Source organism: Engystomops pustulosus, chromosome 2, assembly GCF_040894005.1.
Source record: "Engystomops pustulosus chromosome 2, aEngPut4.maternal, whole genome shotgun sequence".
Taxonomy (NCBI): domain Eukaryota; kingdom Metazoa; phylum Chordata; class Amphibia; order Anura; family Leptodactylidae; genus Engystomops; species Engystomops pustulosus.
The window spans coordinates 65,970,848-65,989,135 of record NC_092412.1 but is presented as its reverse complement, the minus strand read 5'-3'; the positions used below and the strand labels follow the sequence as shown (position 1 = coordinate 65,989,135).

At 43.9% G+C, this 18,288-nt stretch overlaps 1 protein-coding gene across 5 annotated transcripts in view; it reads left to right on the top strand.

Moving 5' to 3' along the window:
* LOC140117898 (inactive dipeptidyl peptidase 10-like) overlaps positions 1 to 18,288 on the top strand; it is a 100,275-nt gene that overhangs the window by 44,031 nt on the left and 37,956 nt on the right. For all 5 annotated transcript variants that reach the window (XR_011853100.1, XR_011853101.1, XM_072135098.1 and 2 more), the window contains 5 exons: positions 9,467 to 9,514; positions 10,690 to 10,788; positions 12,160 to 12,226; positions 16,090 to 16,284; positions 17,073 to 17,127. Coding sequence is in view for 3 of the 5 variants with exons in the window: in XM_072135098.1 (XP_071991199.1) it covers positions 9,467 to 9,514; positions 10,690 to 10,788; positions 12,160 to 12,226; positions 16,090 to 16,284; positions 17,073 to 17,127 (464 nt within the window). In the remaining 2 variants the exon portion in view is untranslated. The remainder of the gene's footprint in view (positions 1 to 9,466; positions 9,515 to 10,689; positions 10,789 to 12,159; positions 12,227 to 16,089; positions 16,285 to 17,072; positions 17,128 to 18,288) is intronic.

Genomic DNA, 18,288 nt, shown 5'->3' with positions numbered 1-18,288 from the left:
ACAAAATCCTGTTGTGTGCTGTCAGTGTAGGTTAGAAACTAGCCATAGCAATAGGATAGCATCCTTTTTAAAAAAAAAAACAAAAACACAAAAAAACTAAAAAAATTTACAGTTTACACTTTAATTTTGAAAATGTTGAACCCGAGGGCTAGGGGTAGAGGACGAAGGCGTGGGCGTCCCACTACTGCAGGGGTCAGAGGCCGTGGTCTTGGGCGGGGTGAGACACCACCTGCTGGTGAGGGAGCAGGGGAACGCCACAGAGCTACACTACCTAGGTTCATGTCTCAAGTTACTGGGACCCGTGGTAGAGCACTGTTGAGGCCAGAACAGTGCGAACAGGTGATGTCGTGGATTGCGGACAATGCTTCTAGCCATTTGTCCACCAGTCAGTCTTCCACGCAGTCCACCCATGTCACCGAAATCAGCACTCCCCCACCTCAGCCTCCTTCCCCCCAGTCTGCCCCCTCCCAGGATAATTTGGCATTTGAACCTGCATACTCTGAGGAACTGTTTTCTGGACCCTTCCCAGAGTTACAAACCACTTGTCCGGTTGCTGCTGAGCTCTTTTCTGATGCCTAGGTTTTCCACCGGTCGCAGTCTGTGGATGATGATGACATTGTTGACGTAGTGGAAGAAGTGTGTAAAGAGGTGTCGGACGATGAGGAGACAGGGTTGTCAGACAGTGGTGAAATTGTTGTCAGGGCAGGAAGTCCGAAGCAGACTGAGGTATCGGAGGATGATGAGGTGACAGACCCAAGCTGGGTTGATAGGCCGGGTGAACACAGTGCTTCTGAGACAGAGGCGAGTCCTCGACGAGAACAGGTTGGAAGAGGCAGTTGTGGGGCCAGACGGAGAGGCAGGGCCAGAGCTAGTGCATCAGCGCCAAATGTTTCACGTATTGAAGCTCCCGTGGCGAGGGCTTGATTTTTGGAAGTCTGGAGGTTCTTTAAAGAAACACCGGATGACCGACGGACTGTGGTGTGCAACCTGTGCCACACCAGGATCAGCAGGGGTTCCACCACTACCAGCTTAACCACCACCAGTATGCGCAGGCATATGAATGCTAAACACCCCACTCAATGGAACCAAGGCCGTTCACCTCTGGCCGGGCACACCACTGCTCCTTCCCCTGTGTCACCTGCTGCCTCTGCTAGTCAGCCCCCTGCCCAGGACCCCGGCCCAAACACCTCCCGTGCGAAAACCACACCTTCGCCTCCACGATCCTCCACAGCATCCACCAATGTCTCCATGCGCTGTGTTCAGCTCTCCATACCCCAGACACTGGAGCGCAAGAGAAAGTACAGTGCAACCCACCCACACACCCAAGCCCTCAACGTCCACATCTCCAAACTGCTTAGCCTGGAGATGCTGCCCTATAGGCTGGTAGAGACCGAGGCCTTTCGCAACCTCATGGTGGCGGACGCCCCTCGGTATTCGGTCCCCAGCCGCCACTACTTTTCCCGATATGCCATCCCAGCCCTGCACAAGCACGTGTCAGACAACATCATCCGTGCCCTGACCAACGCCGTTTCTGACAAGGTCCACCTGACCACGGACATGTGGACGAGTGCTGCCGGCAGGGCCACTATATATCGCTGACGGTACATTGGGTTAACTTGGTGGAGGCTGGGACCGAGTCTGACCCTGGGGCTGGTCATATACTGCCGACGCCAAGGATTGCGGGGCCTACCTCGGTCCAGGTCTCTCAGGCCTACTATACCTCCTCCTCCTCCCACCCCTCCTCCACCAAATTACCATCCGTGGGCATGGCGCCATCAGTCGGCAGCACTAGGCACAGCAGCAGTGCCGTCGCTAAGCGACAGCAGGCGGTGCTCAAACTGCTGAGCCTAGGCGATAAAAGGCACACCGCCCAAGAGCTATTACAGGGCATCACGACGCAGACTTATCTGTGGCTGGCACCACTGAACCTGAAGCCAGGTATGGTTGTGTGTGACAACGGCCGTAACCTGGTGGCGACTCTGCAACTCGGCAGACTGACACATGTGCCATGCCTGGCCCATGTGTTAAATCTCATAGTTCAGCGGTTCCTCAAGACATACCCCAATCTGTCTGATTTGCTTACGAAGGTGCGCCGCATCTGTGCGCATTTCAGGAAGTCCAGCACAGATGCTGCCACTCTCAGGGCAGTGCAGCGCCGCCTCCAACTGCCCGCTCACCGACTGTTGTGCGACGTGCCCATGAGGTGGAATTCAACATTAACCATGCTATCCAGAGTTTACCAGCAGCGCAGAGCGATTGTAGACTGCCAGATGTCAACTTCAACCAGAACTGGTAGTCAGGTCAGTCAGCTTCCTCAAGTCTACAGTGAGGAGTGGATGTGGATGTCTGATATCTGTCAGGTGCTGAGTAACTTTGAGGAGTCAACAGAGATGGTCAGCTGCAATGCCGCCATCATCAGCCTCACCATCCCGCTGCTTGGCCTGTTGAAAATCTCTTTGGTCAGCATGAAGTCAGAAGCTTTGCGCTCGTCACAAGGTCTGTTTGTGCGCATATCGGAGGAGGATGAGGAGGAAGAGGAGGAGAATGTTGGCGAGACAGAAGAGGGGAGCATTGCTCAGTCCTTCACTGTTCAGCGTGTATGGGCAAAAGAAGAGGAGTTGGAGGAGGAGGAAATGGACAGTCAGGCCAGTGAGGGGAGTGAATTCTTGCGCGTTGGGACTCTGGCGCATATGGCAGATTTCATGCTAGGCTGCCTATCTTGTGACACTCGCGTTCAAAGAATTTATTCCGGCACCGATTACTGGGTATTCACTCTTCTGGACCCACAGTACAAGCAAAATCTTTCCACTCTCATCCCTGGAGAGGAAACGAGTGTGAGAATGCATGAATACCAGCAGGCCCTGGTGCGCAAGCTGAAACAGTATTTCCCTTCTGAAAGTGCTAGCGGCAGAGGGCGTAGTTCTGCGGGACAAGTAGCGAGGGAGAGTAGGCAAGCAGGCAGCTTGTCCAGCACTGGCAAGGGTACGCTTTACAAGGACTTTGCCAGTTTTATGTCACCCCAGCAAGACACTGTCACTTGTCCCCAGTCTCGGCAGAGTAGGGCTGATCTTTACAGAAAGATGGTGAGGGAGTACGTAGCTGACCATACCATCGTCCTAAATGATCACACAGCTCCCTACAACTACTGGGTTTCAAAGCTGGACATGTGGCACGAACTGGCTCTGTACGCCTTGGAGGTTCTTGCCTGCCCTGCCGCTAGCGTGTTGTCTGAGCGGGTTTTCAGTGCAGCTGGTGGCATCATCACCGATAAGCGTACACGCCTGTCGACTGACAGCGCTGACAAGCTGACGCTTATCAAGATGAATAAAGCCTGGATTTCTCAGGATTTCCATTCTCCACCAGGTGAAGGAAACTCAACCTGAATAATGTATGCACTCCTCCTCCTCATTGTCCTCCCTCTCCTCCTCTTTGTACACTAAAGCAGAGGAAACTGGCTATTTTTTGCCAGGGCCAACTGTCTCTAGCTATAGTACTTTATGCATTTAATTTTTCTGGAGGGCCACCTACCCGGTCCTCTGTTTTAACCCCTTAATGACCGCCCTATCGGGAATCTACGTCGGTTATTAAGGGTACTTCTTCTGACGCGCCGCCTTTCTACGGCGCCGCGTCAGAAGAAGATTTCGGGACATCGGGTCAGTATAGTGCCGGTGTCGGGCTGTGATATCACAGCCCAGACGCGGCACTAACACCCGGGATCGGAAAAACTGTACTTACCGGGGGATCTGATCCCTCCTGCCGCTGCCCCGGGTCCGGCGAGTGACCCGGGGCTTCCTGCTCCTCTTCTCGCCGGGTTCTGCATTCCTGGCAGGACCCGGCTGTATGTAACTGAGCATGGGCAGCATGCTCAGTTACTTACACTATACACTGCAATACAAGTGTATTGCAGTGTAGAGGCTTGAATAAGTGATCGGATGATCGCTTGTTCAAGCCAAAAGGTGGAAAATATGTGAAAGTAAAAAAAAAAAATTATTTTATAATAATAATAAAATAAATAAAATAAAGTCCCATAATCTCCCCGGTTACACATATAATGCAAATACAGTATATAAAACACAAAAACACACGGAAAATGTACATATTTGGTATCACCGCGTCCGTATTAATCTGTACAATAAATCTAAATCAATGTTGAACCCGCTCGGTGAACGATGAAAAAAAAACATACGAAAAACTTCCCATAATATACAATTTTTCATCAAACACCATCACAAAAAATGTTCTAAAAAGTGATCAAAAAAAGCTACGCTCCCTAATATGATACGACTGAAAAGAACAACTCTTATTGCCCTCATCCAGGTCTGACAACAGAAAAATACAGAAGTTATGGCCCTAAAAATATGTCAATAGTAAAAACAATGCGATATTCTCCAATTTTGGTTTTGCTCAGGAAAATTGAGCAAAGATAAGAAAAACTATATAAATGAGGTATCACCGCAATCGTAGTGAACCAGAGAATAAAGATAAAATATTATTTTTACATTACGGTGAGCGAGGGTAAAAAAAATGCTAAAAATCCAAAATAAAAATTGATGATTTTGTTTGTGTCCCCCTTGAAATAGTTAATAAAATCTCATGAATAAGCTATAGACCCCCTAAATGAATTATCTATCATTGTATCTCATCCCATAAAAAATAAGCCCTCATATGTTTGCATTACCAAAAAAAATAAAAATGTATAGGTCGTACAATGTGACAATACAAATCTGCTGTGAATGGCGCCTCCATTCATTCTATACTTGGCCGTGCGCCCGTACAGAAGTTTACCACCACATATGGGGTATCAGTACACTCGGGAGGAATTGGGCATCAAACATTGCAGTGCGTTTCATCATTTCATTTATTCTGAAACTGTCAGTTTGGCCTAAATGAATTTTCCAAAAAAATTCCATAGTTCCTAAATCGCAGGTCCATATTGTTTTAACCCATGCGAAACACTTAAAGGGTTAATGGACTTAATAGAAGTTGTTTTACATACGTTGAGGGGTGAAGTTTCTATAGTGGGGTAATTTATGGGGTTTTACTATTATTTCAGCCTTACAAAGTCACTGAATTTTCCCTCAAAATGTGAGTTTTGGCAATTTTCATGAAAATTAGAAAAATCGCACCTAAAGTTCTGCACCTCATAACATACTAGAAAAGTGAGAGGATGCATAAAATATCATCCCAACATAAAGCAGACATTCCATAAATGTAATTTATCATTTTTGTGTAGTTTTACTTCCTGTCTGGAAAGCAGAACATTTCAAACTTGGAAAATGAAGAATTTTTACAAACTTTTGCCAAATTTTCACTTTTTTTCAGAACAAGTCGCAAAACGTATCACTTTAATTTTATAACTAACATGAAGTACAATGTATCACGAGAAAACATTCTCAAAATCACCGGGATATGTTAAAGCGTTGCGAAGTTATAACCAATTATCGTGAGACATGTAAGATTTGAAAAATCGAGTCTGGTCATTGAGCTGAAAACTAGTGTTGGTGATAAGGGGTTAAACAATTTTTGGGAGTGCCACATACAGGCACTTAATCTATTTAATTTTTCTGGAGGACCACCTACCTGCTCCTCTGGTTTGAAAACTTTTTTGGACTGCCACATACAGGCACTATCCAAATGTAATTGTCTCCATAGCAGCCTCCACACATCGTCTTTATAGCTGCCTCCACACATCTCCATTGCTACCTCCACACATCATCTCCATAGCTGCCTCCAAAAGTCGTCCATATAGCTGCCTCCATACACCGTCCCCTTATCAAACGAGCTGTGTCAGGCAGAATATTGGGTTGTTTTCATGGATTCCACATCAAACTTGTTAACTTTGTCACCCCCCTGCTGTGTTATCCACAAAATATACTGGCAAACTTTTATCATTTACCGATATTATTTCAGCGCTTCTTGCGCATCTGTTTACATTCCCCTCACCCGCCATAACCCAAACTTATAAGAACACTACTACACTTGATCTTATACAAAAGGTTCTTAGAAGTGCTGTTTGGGGAGGAGCCGAGAGACAGGGGCTTGGACAGGCGAAAGCTCGTCTGGCAGCGGACCGCCAGCTCCATCCCAAGATCCAACTAACATAGTTTAAACTGCAGCACCTTTAATCTACTACTACTTCACTGCCTCCATACATCGTCCCCTTATCAAACAAGCTGTGTCAGGCAGAAATTTCGGGTGTTTCACCAGATACATAATGGAACTCGGCGCATCAGTCGCCGCCATGCTGGAGACCTGAAGTTGCAATCATAGCAGCGCAAAATGGATGCCCCATACTGTCGCTCTTAATCATGGAACCATTTCCGAAAAAACTATTAAAAATAGAACCGCTATGCTATTCCATTATTCCTAGATGAAATATTCAGTAAACGCTTCTGGCCCCCAGGCCCATTTTGGGTGGGGAGGAGCCGAGAGACAGGGGCTTGGACAGGCGAAAGCTCGCCTGGCAGCGGACCGCTAGCTCCATCCCAAGATTAGGCAGCCTCAGAGGCATCCATGCATACTGCCCCTGCTGTTTCCTGTCCATTTCGCCTCCACGATCCTCCACAGCGTCCACCAATGTCTCCATGCGCAACTTTCAACTCTCTATACCCCAGACGCTGGAGCGCTGGATATACAGCACATCATCCCCTTATCAAACGAGCTGTGTCAGGCAGAATTTTCGGGTGTTTCATCAGATACATAATGGAACTCGGCGCATCTGTCACTGCCATGCTGGAGACCTGAAGTTTCAATCATAGCAGCGCAATATGGATGCCCCATACTGTCGCTCTTAATCATGGAAGCCGTCTCCATGGCTGCCTACACATGTCGTCCCCTTATCAAACGAGCTGTGTGAGGCTCATTTTTCGGGTGTTTCACCAGATACGTTATGGAACTTGGTCACTATGTCGTCACCATGCTGTGTTATCGACTAAATATACCATCAACCTTTTGTTCACATAGGAAATCATTTCAGCGCTTCTTGCTCACCTCCTTTGGTTCCTCTCTGCCACTCATTGGTTTGAAGCCTGAGTCCATTTAGGGTATGTCACCATGACACTCTCTAGCCTGCCGCTGCTGCCGCTGCCTCTGCATGCCGTCTTCTACAGTGTCAGGGTCAATTATTGGATGTTTTAGATGCTATCTAGCCTCATTTGGTCACTCTGTCATCGCCATGCTGTTGCCCATCATTTTGGCATAATGGCATCCATGCATGCTGCCCCTGCTGTTTCCTGTCCATTTCCGTGGTGTTTCCATCATTTTATGAGGTTTCCAGGTGTTTGGCCAAGCTTCCCTGACTTCAATGGGGTTCATTATTCGAGACGAGCACTCGAGCATCGGGAAAAGTTTGTCTCGAATAACGAGCACCCGAGCATTTTAGTGCTCGCTCATCTCTAATTAATATTCTTATAGCCCACGTCCTGATTTAGAAATCTAAGGCCTTTTTCTCTTTACTCTTTGACATGACGGAAGGTGTCTCTCGCAAGTCTTGCGTTTTGAGCAATAGTTCTAGGTTTTAGAGAATTATAAGAAAACCTGACCAAAGATTTAATTTGTATAGTTAGTTGTTGCCATTCAGGCATCTTCTACTGGGAAATACCTGCCTGAAGATAATGATGAAGGCAGGGACAATCTGACTTGTGAAAGTAACCATGAAACTACAACTATAGTGTGCACATTATGCAATTGTATCTGATTGAAAAATAACAGATAAAGATTATAACATCTGTAGGATATAATAATAATCTTTATTTACATAGCACCATCATATTCTGTAGCGCTTTACAAATCATAGGGGACATATACAAATGAAATACTACATTACAGAGTAGAGACAGTCATATGCAACAATTGGAGTGAGGGCCCTGCTCACAAGAGCTTACAGTCTATGAGGATGAGGGGGTGACACAAGAGCTTACAGTATATGAGGATGACGGGGTGACACAAGAGCTTACAGTCTATGAGGATGAGTGGGTGACACAAGAGCTTACAGTATATGAGGATGACGGGGTGACACAAGAGCTTACAGTCTATGAGGATGAGGGGGTGACACAAGAGCTTACAGTCTATGAGGATGAAGGGGTGACACCAGAGCTTACAGTCTATGAGGTTGAGGGGTGACATAAGAGCTTACAGTCTATGAGGAGGAAGAAAGTGACACAAGAGCTTACAGTCTATGAGGATGACGGGGTGACAGAAGTGCTTACAGTCTATAAGGATGAGGGGATGACACACGAACTTACAGTCTTTGAGGATGAGGGGGTGACACAGGATGTATAAGACCTTGTATTATGTTCCAGCCATTCTTTATAAAGGAACAGAATAAAATAAATTAATAAATAAAAAAGCTGCTGCTTGGAGCAATCATCAGCCGCCAGCTTATATACAGTACTTTGTCCAAGGTGCATGGGATTGCAGAGAAGCCTGGAGCCTGGTATATGTCTGGTGTATGCTGGATAAAAGACGGGAGGAGGACATAAGATGGATTAGTAATGGGAGAGTTGACTTTCATGCAGTTAGCGATTGTGATAGGCTTGCCTAAAGAGATGGGTTTTAAGAGCATGTTTGAAGCTTTGGAGGTTGGGTATTAGTCTGATAGTCCAGGGGAGGGCATTCCAGGGAATTGGTGCAGCTTGGGAGAAGTACTGAAGACGTGAATGGGAGGTACAAATTAAGGTAGAGATTAATCTAAGATCACTGGCAGATGGAAGAGCACGAGTTGGGTGATAGACTGGATGAGAGAGGAGAGGTGGAGTACTTCTTGTCTGGATTTAGTTGCAGATTCTTTGCATTATATACATTCCCTCACTTTAGGATTTATTACTAGTTTTGTCTTAAAAATGAATGAAACATGGCATGGAAGACAAGCCCATGTCTTCTTAACTGGTAATCTACCACATGGATGCAGTTCATCTAAACCAAGAACACTTACTTACTGGCGTGCACCTCCTGAAACATGATCTGTTCTGCTTTTTGCTTCCAAAAGCTTAGTTATTGAGAAAAAAATGTTTTATAATTATGCAAATGAGTCTCAGGGGCTCCTGTTCTGTCACAGGAGAGACTTCTAGCTCTGTCATCTGACAATTATGTACGCCTTAATTCTGAGTGTCTGCCTGCCTCTTCCCTCCCAAGCCAGAGATCCAAATGGAGGGGTGAATAATTAGCAGACAACAGAGCCAGCTTCTGTGAAATAGCCAAAACCCCTGAGACTTATTTGCACAAAAGACAGTATTCTCAAATAATTATCTATTAGAGCAAAAACAAGAACTGCTCCTGTTTAAGGAGATAAGCACAGGCAGGTAAGTGAGCTTTGTTTAGAAGCACTGCATCTATGTGGTAGATTTCCTTAAGGTTATGTTGCTTTATGTTGCATTTTCTGTCTCCAGTATACTTTAATTTTATTCCCATTTCATATTATACCTATATATGAATAAAAACATTAATAAAAACATTATTTGTCTTGAAGGTCCAGGAGTTCCTCATGTTTCCGTGCACCGAACCCATGACCCGAAAGGTAAGTGACATAGTCTGTTTGTGAAAAGGCAAGCTAAAAAGCTTTCTGCATTAACAAGTAAATATCCATTATAGTTACCATATTGCACACCTTAGTCTAGTTCTATTACACCTGTGAATGAACAGATTGGACAAGATCTATTAGGCCCCTTTCACACTTGCGTTGCAGATCATGTCACCGTCTGCGTGCCATTAGGTGCTTTTTTCATGTGCGTGACTTGCAAAAGGAGAGCATGCTGAGATTTTAATGTGCATTTAAAAAAAACGCATCTGCGTACGTAAAAATAAATGCAAGTCCAATAAAACCCACTGAATATAATGGGTAAGAGTGCTATGCAAGTTCTGCACTTCAAAAACATGCATGAAAAACGCAAGTGTGAAAGGGTCCCTGGAGTTTAATATTTTCCCATTCTGCACATTGCGGCACATTTACTTACCCGGCCACTGGAATTCTCCGAAAATACATTGTCCGATGATCATGCACGGTGCCACGATCCACTAAGATTGTGCGCCCGACCCATGTGTCGCTTCCCCACTTAGGTCCGACAGAGCATGTAATAGTTTTGCGACACAATTTGAAAGTTAAATCCCGCACTCAGTCCGAATCAGTCGGATCGTCCGACGGCACGCCCGCCAATTTGTGTCGAGTGAAAGTCGGCGCAGCTGTGCCAAAAAACCATCGCATGTGACACAATCCCAGCGCAGACACCTGTTAAATACCTGTTGAAGCCACGCGATCCCCGAAAACGGTGCAAAGTCCGACAAAAGTGCAATCTGCGACCCTTAGTAAATAAGCCCCATTATGTAAAACAATATCAAAAAGGGACATGTGGTTTAATCATTAAATAGATTTAGAGAGGCAAAATAAGTCTTATATCATACACAATGTCACGCCAGCTCAGATCTGACAACTTCCGAGCAGCCTGGCACGCCCACCCGTCCCTATACAGTCACACCCAAAAGTTGTCAGAGCAGAGGTGCCCTGCCCCTGTAAACAAACAGGGTCTCTGAGGGACCATACTGAGGGAAACCGGGAGCAATGAAGGAGGTAAGTAATGCGTTATTTTTTTTTTTTTTTTAATCCTCCCCAACCCACCTGCTACATTTCTAATAGTCCGACAACACCTTTCTAAATTACATTCATTCATCCATTTTTTTTTTTTTCAAATGTTACAGATTTCCAAATGCTGGAGGACAACCAACCACTGAAAACTTCGATGTTTGATAAGGACCTACCAGAAACACTATACAAATCTATCCATATTGATAACTATGGTAAGTTGGAGGTTCTATCAAGTATACAGTATTTCATGACATGAAATCAGTTGTCTCATGATGTCTCATACCCCAATCTACCAGTATCACCACACTGTCGAGGCTTTCTGCCATGATTAGCTGCAGCCAAACCTATAGACTGCTGAACAGACATATAAAGCATCATTCAATCGGACTTATCTGTGTGTGGCCTCCTGATGTGCTTTCAGTGATCTTCAGTCATGACAAGGATTTTTTAAAATCATTTGGAATGTAATGTGGGTTTTTTATGATAAAGCTTTGTGATTGTACTGAGCATCTCTATATGTGAAGTACAATGCTATATTTCTCATCATTAAAATAATACGTAAAAGATAGCTAACTTAGAATTTAGAGTTAATTTGCACAACAATTATATAATGAATATCATGACACAGGGTACTAGATGCCTTTTTCTCCCCTCCAGGGAGCCATGGGCAGACAATTGTGGGCCCTGGACCTTCTTGGGCAATGGGATATGGGGACCCTTCAATTTGCCTTCACTTATGCAGTTTAAGGACTATTGGAAGACCTTCAAAGGTCCTGGATGGGAGTTTGTATACATGTTTGTTCGGCACACATACATGACGAGCGCAGGACTGGATCCCCATCTCTGTATAAACTCTACAGGGTTATATCAAATCGGTAGATGATGTCGGTTGTCATTGTCCCCTTAGGACGTATGGGATTTTGGAAGTCAACCTAACCACCCACCCATACTATAAACTATTACTGACCTACTCTTGTCTTTTGTTCTATTCTTAGCATATGTATGTGTGCTGTAATATTAATAAGGCCTACCATAATGCTGTGTAGCTATGTTTAATGAGGACAAATGGCTAAATGTATTTGGAACATTTTATTACTCCTCTATAACATACTATTTAATGTAAAGATTCTACAATACCATTAAATACATTTCTTGGTGCAGATTTTTGTATATTTTATATATTACACCCCAAGGTGGATTAAGACTGCCATGGACCCTAGGTTGTATGAATATTAAAAAATCCTGAATTCACTTCCTACATATGGCACTAGACCAAAGGTTCTTGGGGAAAGTAGGATATGGCCCTTCTACATCCTTTCAATATGCGGTTTCAGGACCCTTGGAGGACCCTCAAAGGTCCTGAAATGGCTCTTTTGTACATCTGTGGGCAGGAACCAATGTATGAGGATTTCATGGGTCTAAATAAAATTTGGCCTGTGTTTTGGGTGGCCATGGGCCCCCTAGAAGGCTTGGGTACCGGACTACTGCCCAAACGCCTATTTTATAATCCACTACTGATTACATCTCCTTCACTACAATGGGTTACTTTTGCATTCTTAAATAGTTCCTTCCCTACTTTCCAGATCTTCCTATTCGTCTGACTCTGCCATCAGGATACCAAGAGTCAGAGTATCCACTGGTTCTGTGGCTGTAAGTATTCCTGGAAATGATAACTAAACCTCAATAATTTTAAAGTCACTTTCTCCAGGGCTGTGTTATCATACCTTGAGGTTTATTGAGCATGAACAATAAGAAGTGCTATCCATAGACAGTACAATGACTGCATCTTTTATTGCATTGCGTTATTTTCTTTAATGTTGAAAGGCAGAATTCCAATACCCGCATGCCCAATAGTGAACTAGGTACAGGCCTCCATGCTTGGGGCACATGGGATTATAGTTGCTATAGTGCAGTAATTGTTATAATAACCAATATTAGCAAGACAAAGTTAAGGAAGGATATTTAGAACAGATTTTGTAATATGAACACAGTTTTGGACTCCATAGGTCCACTAGCCTAAAATCGGTGATGATACTGAGGGTCCACTCCCGATTTATTACAGACCTCTACATCTCCATGTAAGATATATCACCTTTAGGATTTACAGTATTTGTGAGTGACATACTGTCAAGTAACTCACCATTGGATTGGTCCGTCTTTTGCTAGACCTTGGGGCCCATTATTATGTTTTATTTGTTTGTATCAGTTTATCTGAGCTGCAGCATGCACATATTAAACTAACATGAAAAATGTCACCAGGAAGTAGCCGAGCTCTGCTGTCCTAGGTCTCGGCATTGACTGCCATATTGCCGTTTTACGGTGGTCATTACCACCTTAACCACCTGGCCCTTTTTTCTTTTTTCATTTCCATTTGTCACATTTTTATCCAACTTAAAAAATCTATAACTTTTTTATTTTTACACGTAAAGAGCTGTGTGAGGGCTTGTTTTCTGCGTAAAAACAAATTGCACTTCATAAGTGACGGTATTTAATATTCCATGCCGTGTACTGGGAAGCGGGAAAAAAATTTCAAATGCAGGGAAAATGGTGAAAAACGTATTTGTGCCTTTTTCATGTGGGCTTGGATTTTACGGCTTTCCCTTTGCGCCCCAAATGACATGTCTACTTTATTCTTTGAGTTGGTGCAATCATGGGGATAAATAATTTGTATAGGTTTTATAATGTTTTCATACATTTACAAAAGTTAAAACCAAAATCAAAAAATTTGGGTGGGATTTTGCCATCTTCTGGCGCTAATAACTTTTTTATACTTTGATGTACAAAGCTGTGGGTAGTGTCATTTTTTTCTGACTTTGGATGACGGTTTCAATGCCACCATTTTTCTGACTGTACGACTCGGCAATAAAGTGGCATTTTCAACTTCAGGCGCTATTTTCTGTTACGGGGTTAAACACTGTGAAAAACCATTATTAGATTTTGATTCATCGGCCATCTAATGGGCACCTAATGTGTTTATGATTTTTACTGTAAATTTATATTTATATCAGTTCTAGGGAATGGGGGTTGATTAGAATTTTTAGGGTTTTTTATTATACTTTTATTTACTTTTTTATTTTTACTATTTTTCAGACCCCCAAGGGTACTTAAACCCTAGGTTCTCTGATTGATCCTGCCATATACTGGTATGCTACAGTATGGCAGCTTATGGGGAGTTTACACCTCATTCATTAAAATGTGCAAATCGCACATTGTAATGAATGGGTTAAAATGAGACAGCCGATGATGTCAATAGGAACGACGACTGTCACCAAGATGGCAGCCATCTTTGCCGGCGGTGATCGACGGGATGACACCCGTGATCAGTGGTGATCAGTGCTAGAACCGATGGCGGGCATTACCGGTAAGTCTTTGCTGCAGATATAATTCCAACCTGTCTCTATCAGTCCTGGTGTACACCATTACAGTTCCCCCTAGACACGACCCAGTAACTTCTGTCTTTGCTGTGTGGCTGTAGCCTGCACAGAGCTCACGCTGCTGCACACAGAGACACAGACACTTCCTGCATGGAGCTCACATCCTGCCAGGAGATCATGAGCAGAGAGAGAGGTTGCAAACTTCGAGGAGATAAGTGATCCCGGGGAAAGAGGAGGCAGGCACATATCTGTGAGATGTAGCAGAGCTCACAGTGTAACAGTGTAAAAGTCTGCAGCTGTCTGTCAGCCTCCTGTGTAATTATCTCATGCATCTCTGGTCTGTCTCATCTATTTCTATGTGTCAGTGTGTTAGTACAATGTCAAAAGCCAGATAAAAGTGCATATACCCCAGCGGAGCTATATCAGAAGAAGTTTACAGGACATGGGGTCCTGCTGGTGCTGAGGCTGGGCTGTGTTTCATATGCCAGATCCAGCATCAATACCCAGGGTTGCCTGTGACAATTATATATTTGACCACGTTGGAAGCCTGGACTAATAGATGATAGGAGATCTGATGCACTGCAATAGTGTAGTTCATTATATAAGAGATCAAATGACTTCATGTAAGTGGGACAAAAAAACTTAAAAAAAATATTAATAATGCTACATCCCCCACTAGGACCCAGCCTTTTCTTGGGGCCTGGAGGCAGCCGGGGCCCAGAATACCTGAGTGGCTGGTGTTTGCTGCCTTGGGCATGCTGTGGTCACGGTGCCTGGTATGGGGACCGGAGGGCTGTCCTACAGGCTGGCAGGTCTCCAGCAGGTGGTGTGTGCAAGAAATATGGAGGGAAAGGCTAATGCAGTGGTTTCTCCCTGGGGTAACCCCTAAGGCAGTGGTGGCGAACCTATGGCACGGGTGCCAGAAGCGGCACTCCGAGCTCTTTCTGTGGGCACTAGGGCCATTGCTCAAGCACACCAGACAGGAGTCAAAGAATTTTCCTGCAGTTCCATACAACTTAAAAGATGCTGCTTTCAGTGATATTTTAAAGTGATACATACATGGGACTGTAGGAAAAGGGGAATGTGTAGACAAGGCCAAATTATCTTTGGAGGACCTCCTTCTGGCCCCATGATTCTCTGTGTACAGAGGGACACTAGAATCAAGCTACAATGATGCAAATTTTCCATCTTTTTTTCTACTATGTTGGTGTCCTCAGGAGGCCAGTATGATTGAACGTTGTTGAAGAACAGAGAGCAATAAGTTACTGCTTTATTTTTGGTTGGCACCTCGCGAAAAATAAGGGGGCTTTGGGGTTGCAGTTTGGGCACTAGATCCCTAAAAGGTTCGCCATCACTGCCCTAAGGTGTCTGTTCATAACACAAAAAATTATATTAATTGCTGTCAAAAAATTTTCTGAACCCTAAATGTGTACAAATAAAATCTACAGGGCTTTTAAAAAAAATAAGCCCTCACACAGCCGCATTGACAAAAACAAAATTCTAACGTTATGCCGCTTGGAAAAAACATGGGTTTTTTCCCTCCAAAAGTATTTCATTATGCTAAGGAAGGTCATTTTTAAAAAGACCCTTTAAATTTGGTATTGCTGTATGTACATTGACCCAGAGTGAAGCTCCCTGCGCCAGTTTTCTGTTGGACTTTGCATGTTTTTTCTAGTGAAAACTGCTTTCACAGGTATTTAGGAAGTGTCCACACCACATATGTGTTGTATGTGACCCTTTTGTGGCGTGGCTGCACTATTCTTCATGGGACATAAATCTCTGCACTGAAGGGGGCGGTTTCGGTGCTTAGTCGGACTGTGCACCTGATCTAACATGCAAAGTCCAACATGGGACGTGTGCCCCATGTTAAAGGCACACCAAAAAAAGTGTTATACTCCGTTGGGGTAGTTAAGGGGGTGCCAGATTCATGAAGAACGGGCGCTAGAAATCCTTAATCTGGTGCCCCCTGCACACTACACAAGCAAACTGCATATAGCGCAGTTTGCACTGCTCTTAGAAAATATGCCTCATTATGTAATTTAGGTTAAATTTTTATTAGGAAAAAAAGATTTGTGTTCTTTTTTTAAATACATTGCACAGAAAAAGTTAATCAAGGATCATATTTTGCCTCCATTACAGTCCTGAAGCTCCAGGGGTACAACAGGTCACAGAGGAGTTCACGTTTGGATGGGAGTCGGTGCTTGTGAGCTCATTTCATATAATTGTGGCCCAATTTGATGGCCGGGGATCCAAAAATCAAGGACTGAATTTGCTGCATGAAATTGATCGGAAGCTTGGATCTACAGATGCCAAAGATTATATACCTGTGGTGCAGTATGTCTGTTTATATAGTGTCTATTTGATATTATATCATATTATCTGCAAATATTATTGTAGTATAATTTATCTAAACTGTTCAACTCCATGTGACACTTGGATTAGGAGGAGCGCTGTACTATTCCTGGCAGTCCCTTCTTAATGAATGTCAGCGTATCTGTGCAACCATTGCTCAGTTGCATTGGTGAGAAACCTCTTTAAAGGGTATCTACCACCAGGATGAAGGGTTGTATGCAAATGAGCCTGAAGGGCTCCAGGCTCCCTTAACACCTATGGAGCCTGGAACCCCTCTGGCTCATTGCCATAAAGTCCTTCATCCTGGTGTTGGATGCCGTTTAAGTTAGTTGCCATTTAACATAGGGGGGAATTTATCATATGCATAGGCCTCAGGTTGGACCTGGCATAATTTTGTGTAGAAATCTGTGAACAAATGTAAAAAGTATGTAGGCGCGGGGCAGGAGCGACCCATGCCTGCCTACTCCACAGGCGTCAGCGCCCCTCCACGCAAAAAAATTGCTATTATTTAAATGCTTCTATGCTGGAAACTGGCAAAGTAGTAGTGATAAATGTCCCCCATGTACTTTTAGAAGCTGACTAGGTTTGTGTATCACTAATACAAATAAAATCACAGATGTACGGCAATAGCTTATATGGGAGCAGAGCCTATAGTGAGATGGGTTTGCATAGTAATGATCCTAGAATGCCTGATCAATACAGGAGAATTTATAGTTAGGGCATGAAGCTTAATTTACTCTTGGCTTAATTAAACAATCATTTCTTTCGAGGCAATTGAAGCAGCTGCCATTTGTCGACCCAAATCGCATTGGAGTATATGGAAAAGTAAGTAATCTTGTGTCACTGTAGAATATACTTAAAGGAAATCTACCATCAAAATACAGCATGATAAACAAGGGCCACTTACTCATAGATCCAGATACTGTGACCGGTAATTCTTCCCTTCTAAAATCAACTTTTTAATTATGCTAATGAGTCTGCACTTCCTGCTGCTTCTAGATTACACAGGCAGAAGGGATAGAGAGCAGGGGTTTCTGCTTATTGTAACAGCCTGTGAATCTGCAGCATGGAGAGCAGGCCCTGCGCTAGTTCCCGGTTTACCCAGGCAAGTGCTGGGGCTCAAGGGCATTGAAAAAAACTTTTCGAACCCCGGATGAATTGTACCATTGTTTAAGACAAAGTAAAAATGATCACCTTTCAGCTTGTGTAGTTTTCTGCCTCTATACTCTGCTCATCCAGAGGGAAGGGGGCAGTGTGGCTATGAAGGGGGGGGGGGGACAGTGTGGCTATGTAGGGGTGGACAGTGTGGCTATGTAGTGGGGGGGGGGGCAGTGTGGCTTATGGGCATGTCAGGCCCGAAGATTACGTCCATTGAACAACAAACTTACAATAAAACTCTTAAAGGGGTATTCCCATTTTGGTAAATTAATGTTATTGTTTATATGATGAAAAGTTATACAGTTTTCCAATATACCTTCTGCTTCCATTCCTCACAGTTTTCTAGACCTCTGCTTGCTGTCCTTCCATAGAAAGGTTCATCGTTTACTTCCAGTGGACAGAAATCTAAGCATGGTCACACAGGTGCACAGCTTGTTATATCACACAGCTAGAATGACAGCAAGCAGTGATCTAGAGAACTGTGAGGAATTGATACAGAAACAGAAAGTATATTGGAAAATGTAATAACTTTTCATTATACAAGTAACAACATTTATTTGTTGAATTGGGAATAACTCTTTAACTATAAATCCAGTGCATGCCTGTTGTTTTTTCTTTTGTTTTGTTCTCCTTCGCAGTCATACTCTATATGTCTTTTTTTAAAGTCATTTAAGCTATGTATTGCTGAAATTGATTGCTGTCAGGTGACCCTAAGTGTTCCCAGACTGTCTTTTAAGTCCTCAGTCAGGTACCATGTTGTATATTGGAAGTGAGACATCAATTCCCTAATTTCCCCCCTGGTAAGCTGTTTCTCTATAAACATTCTCC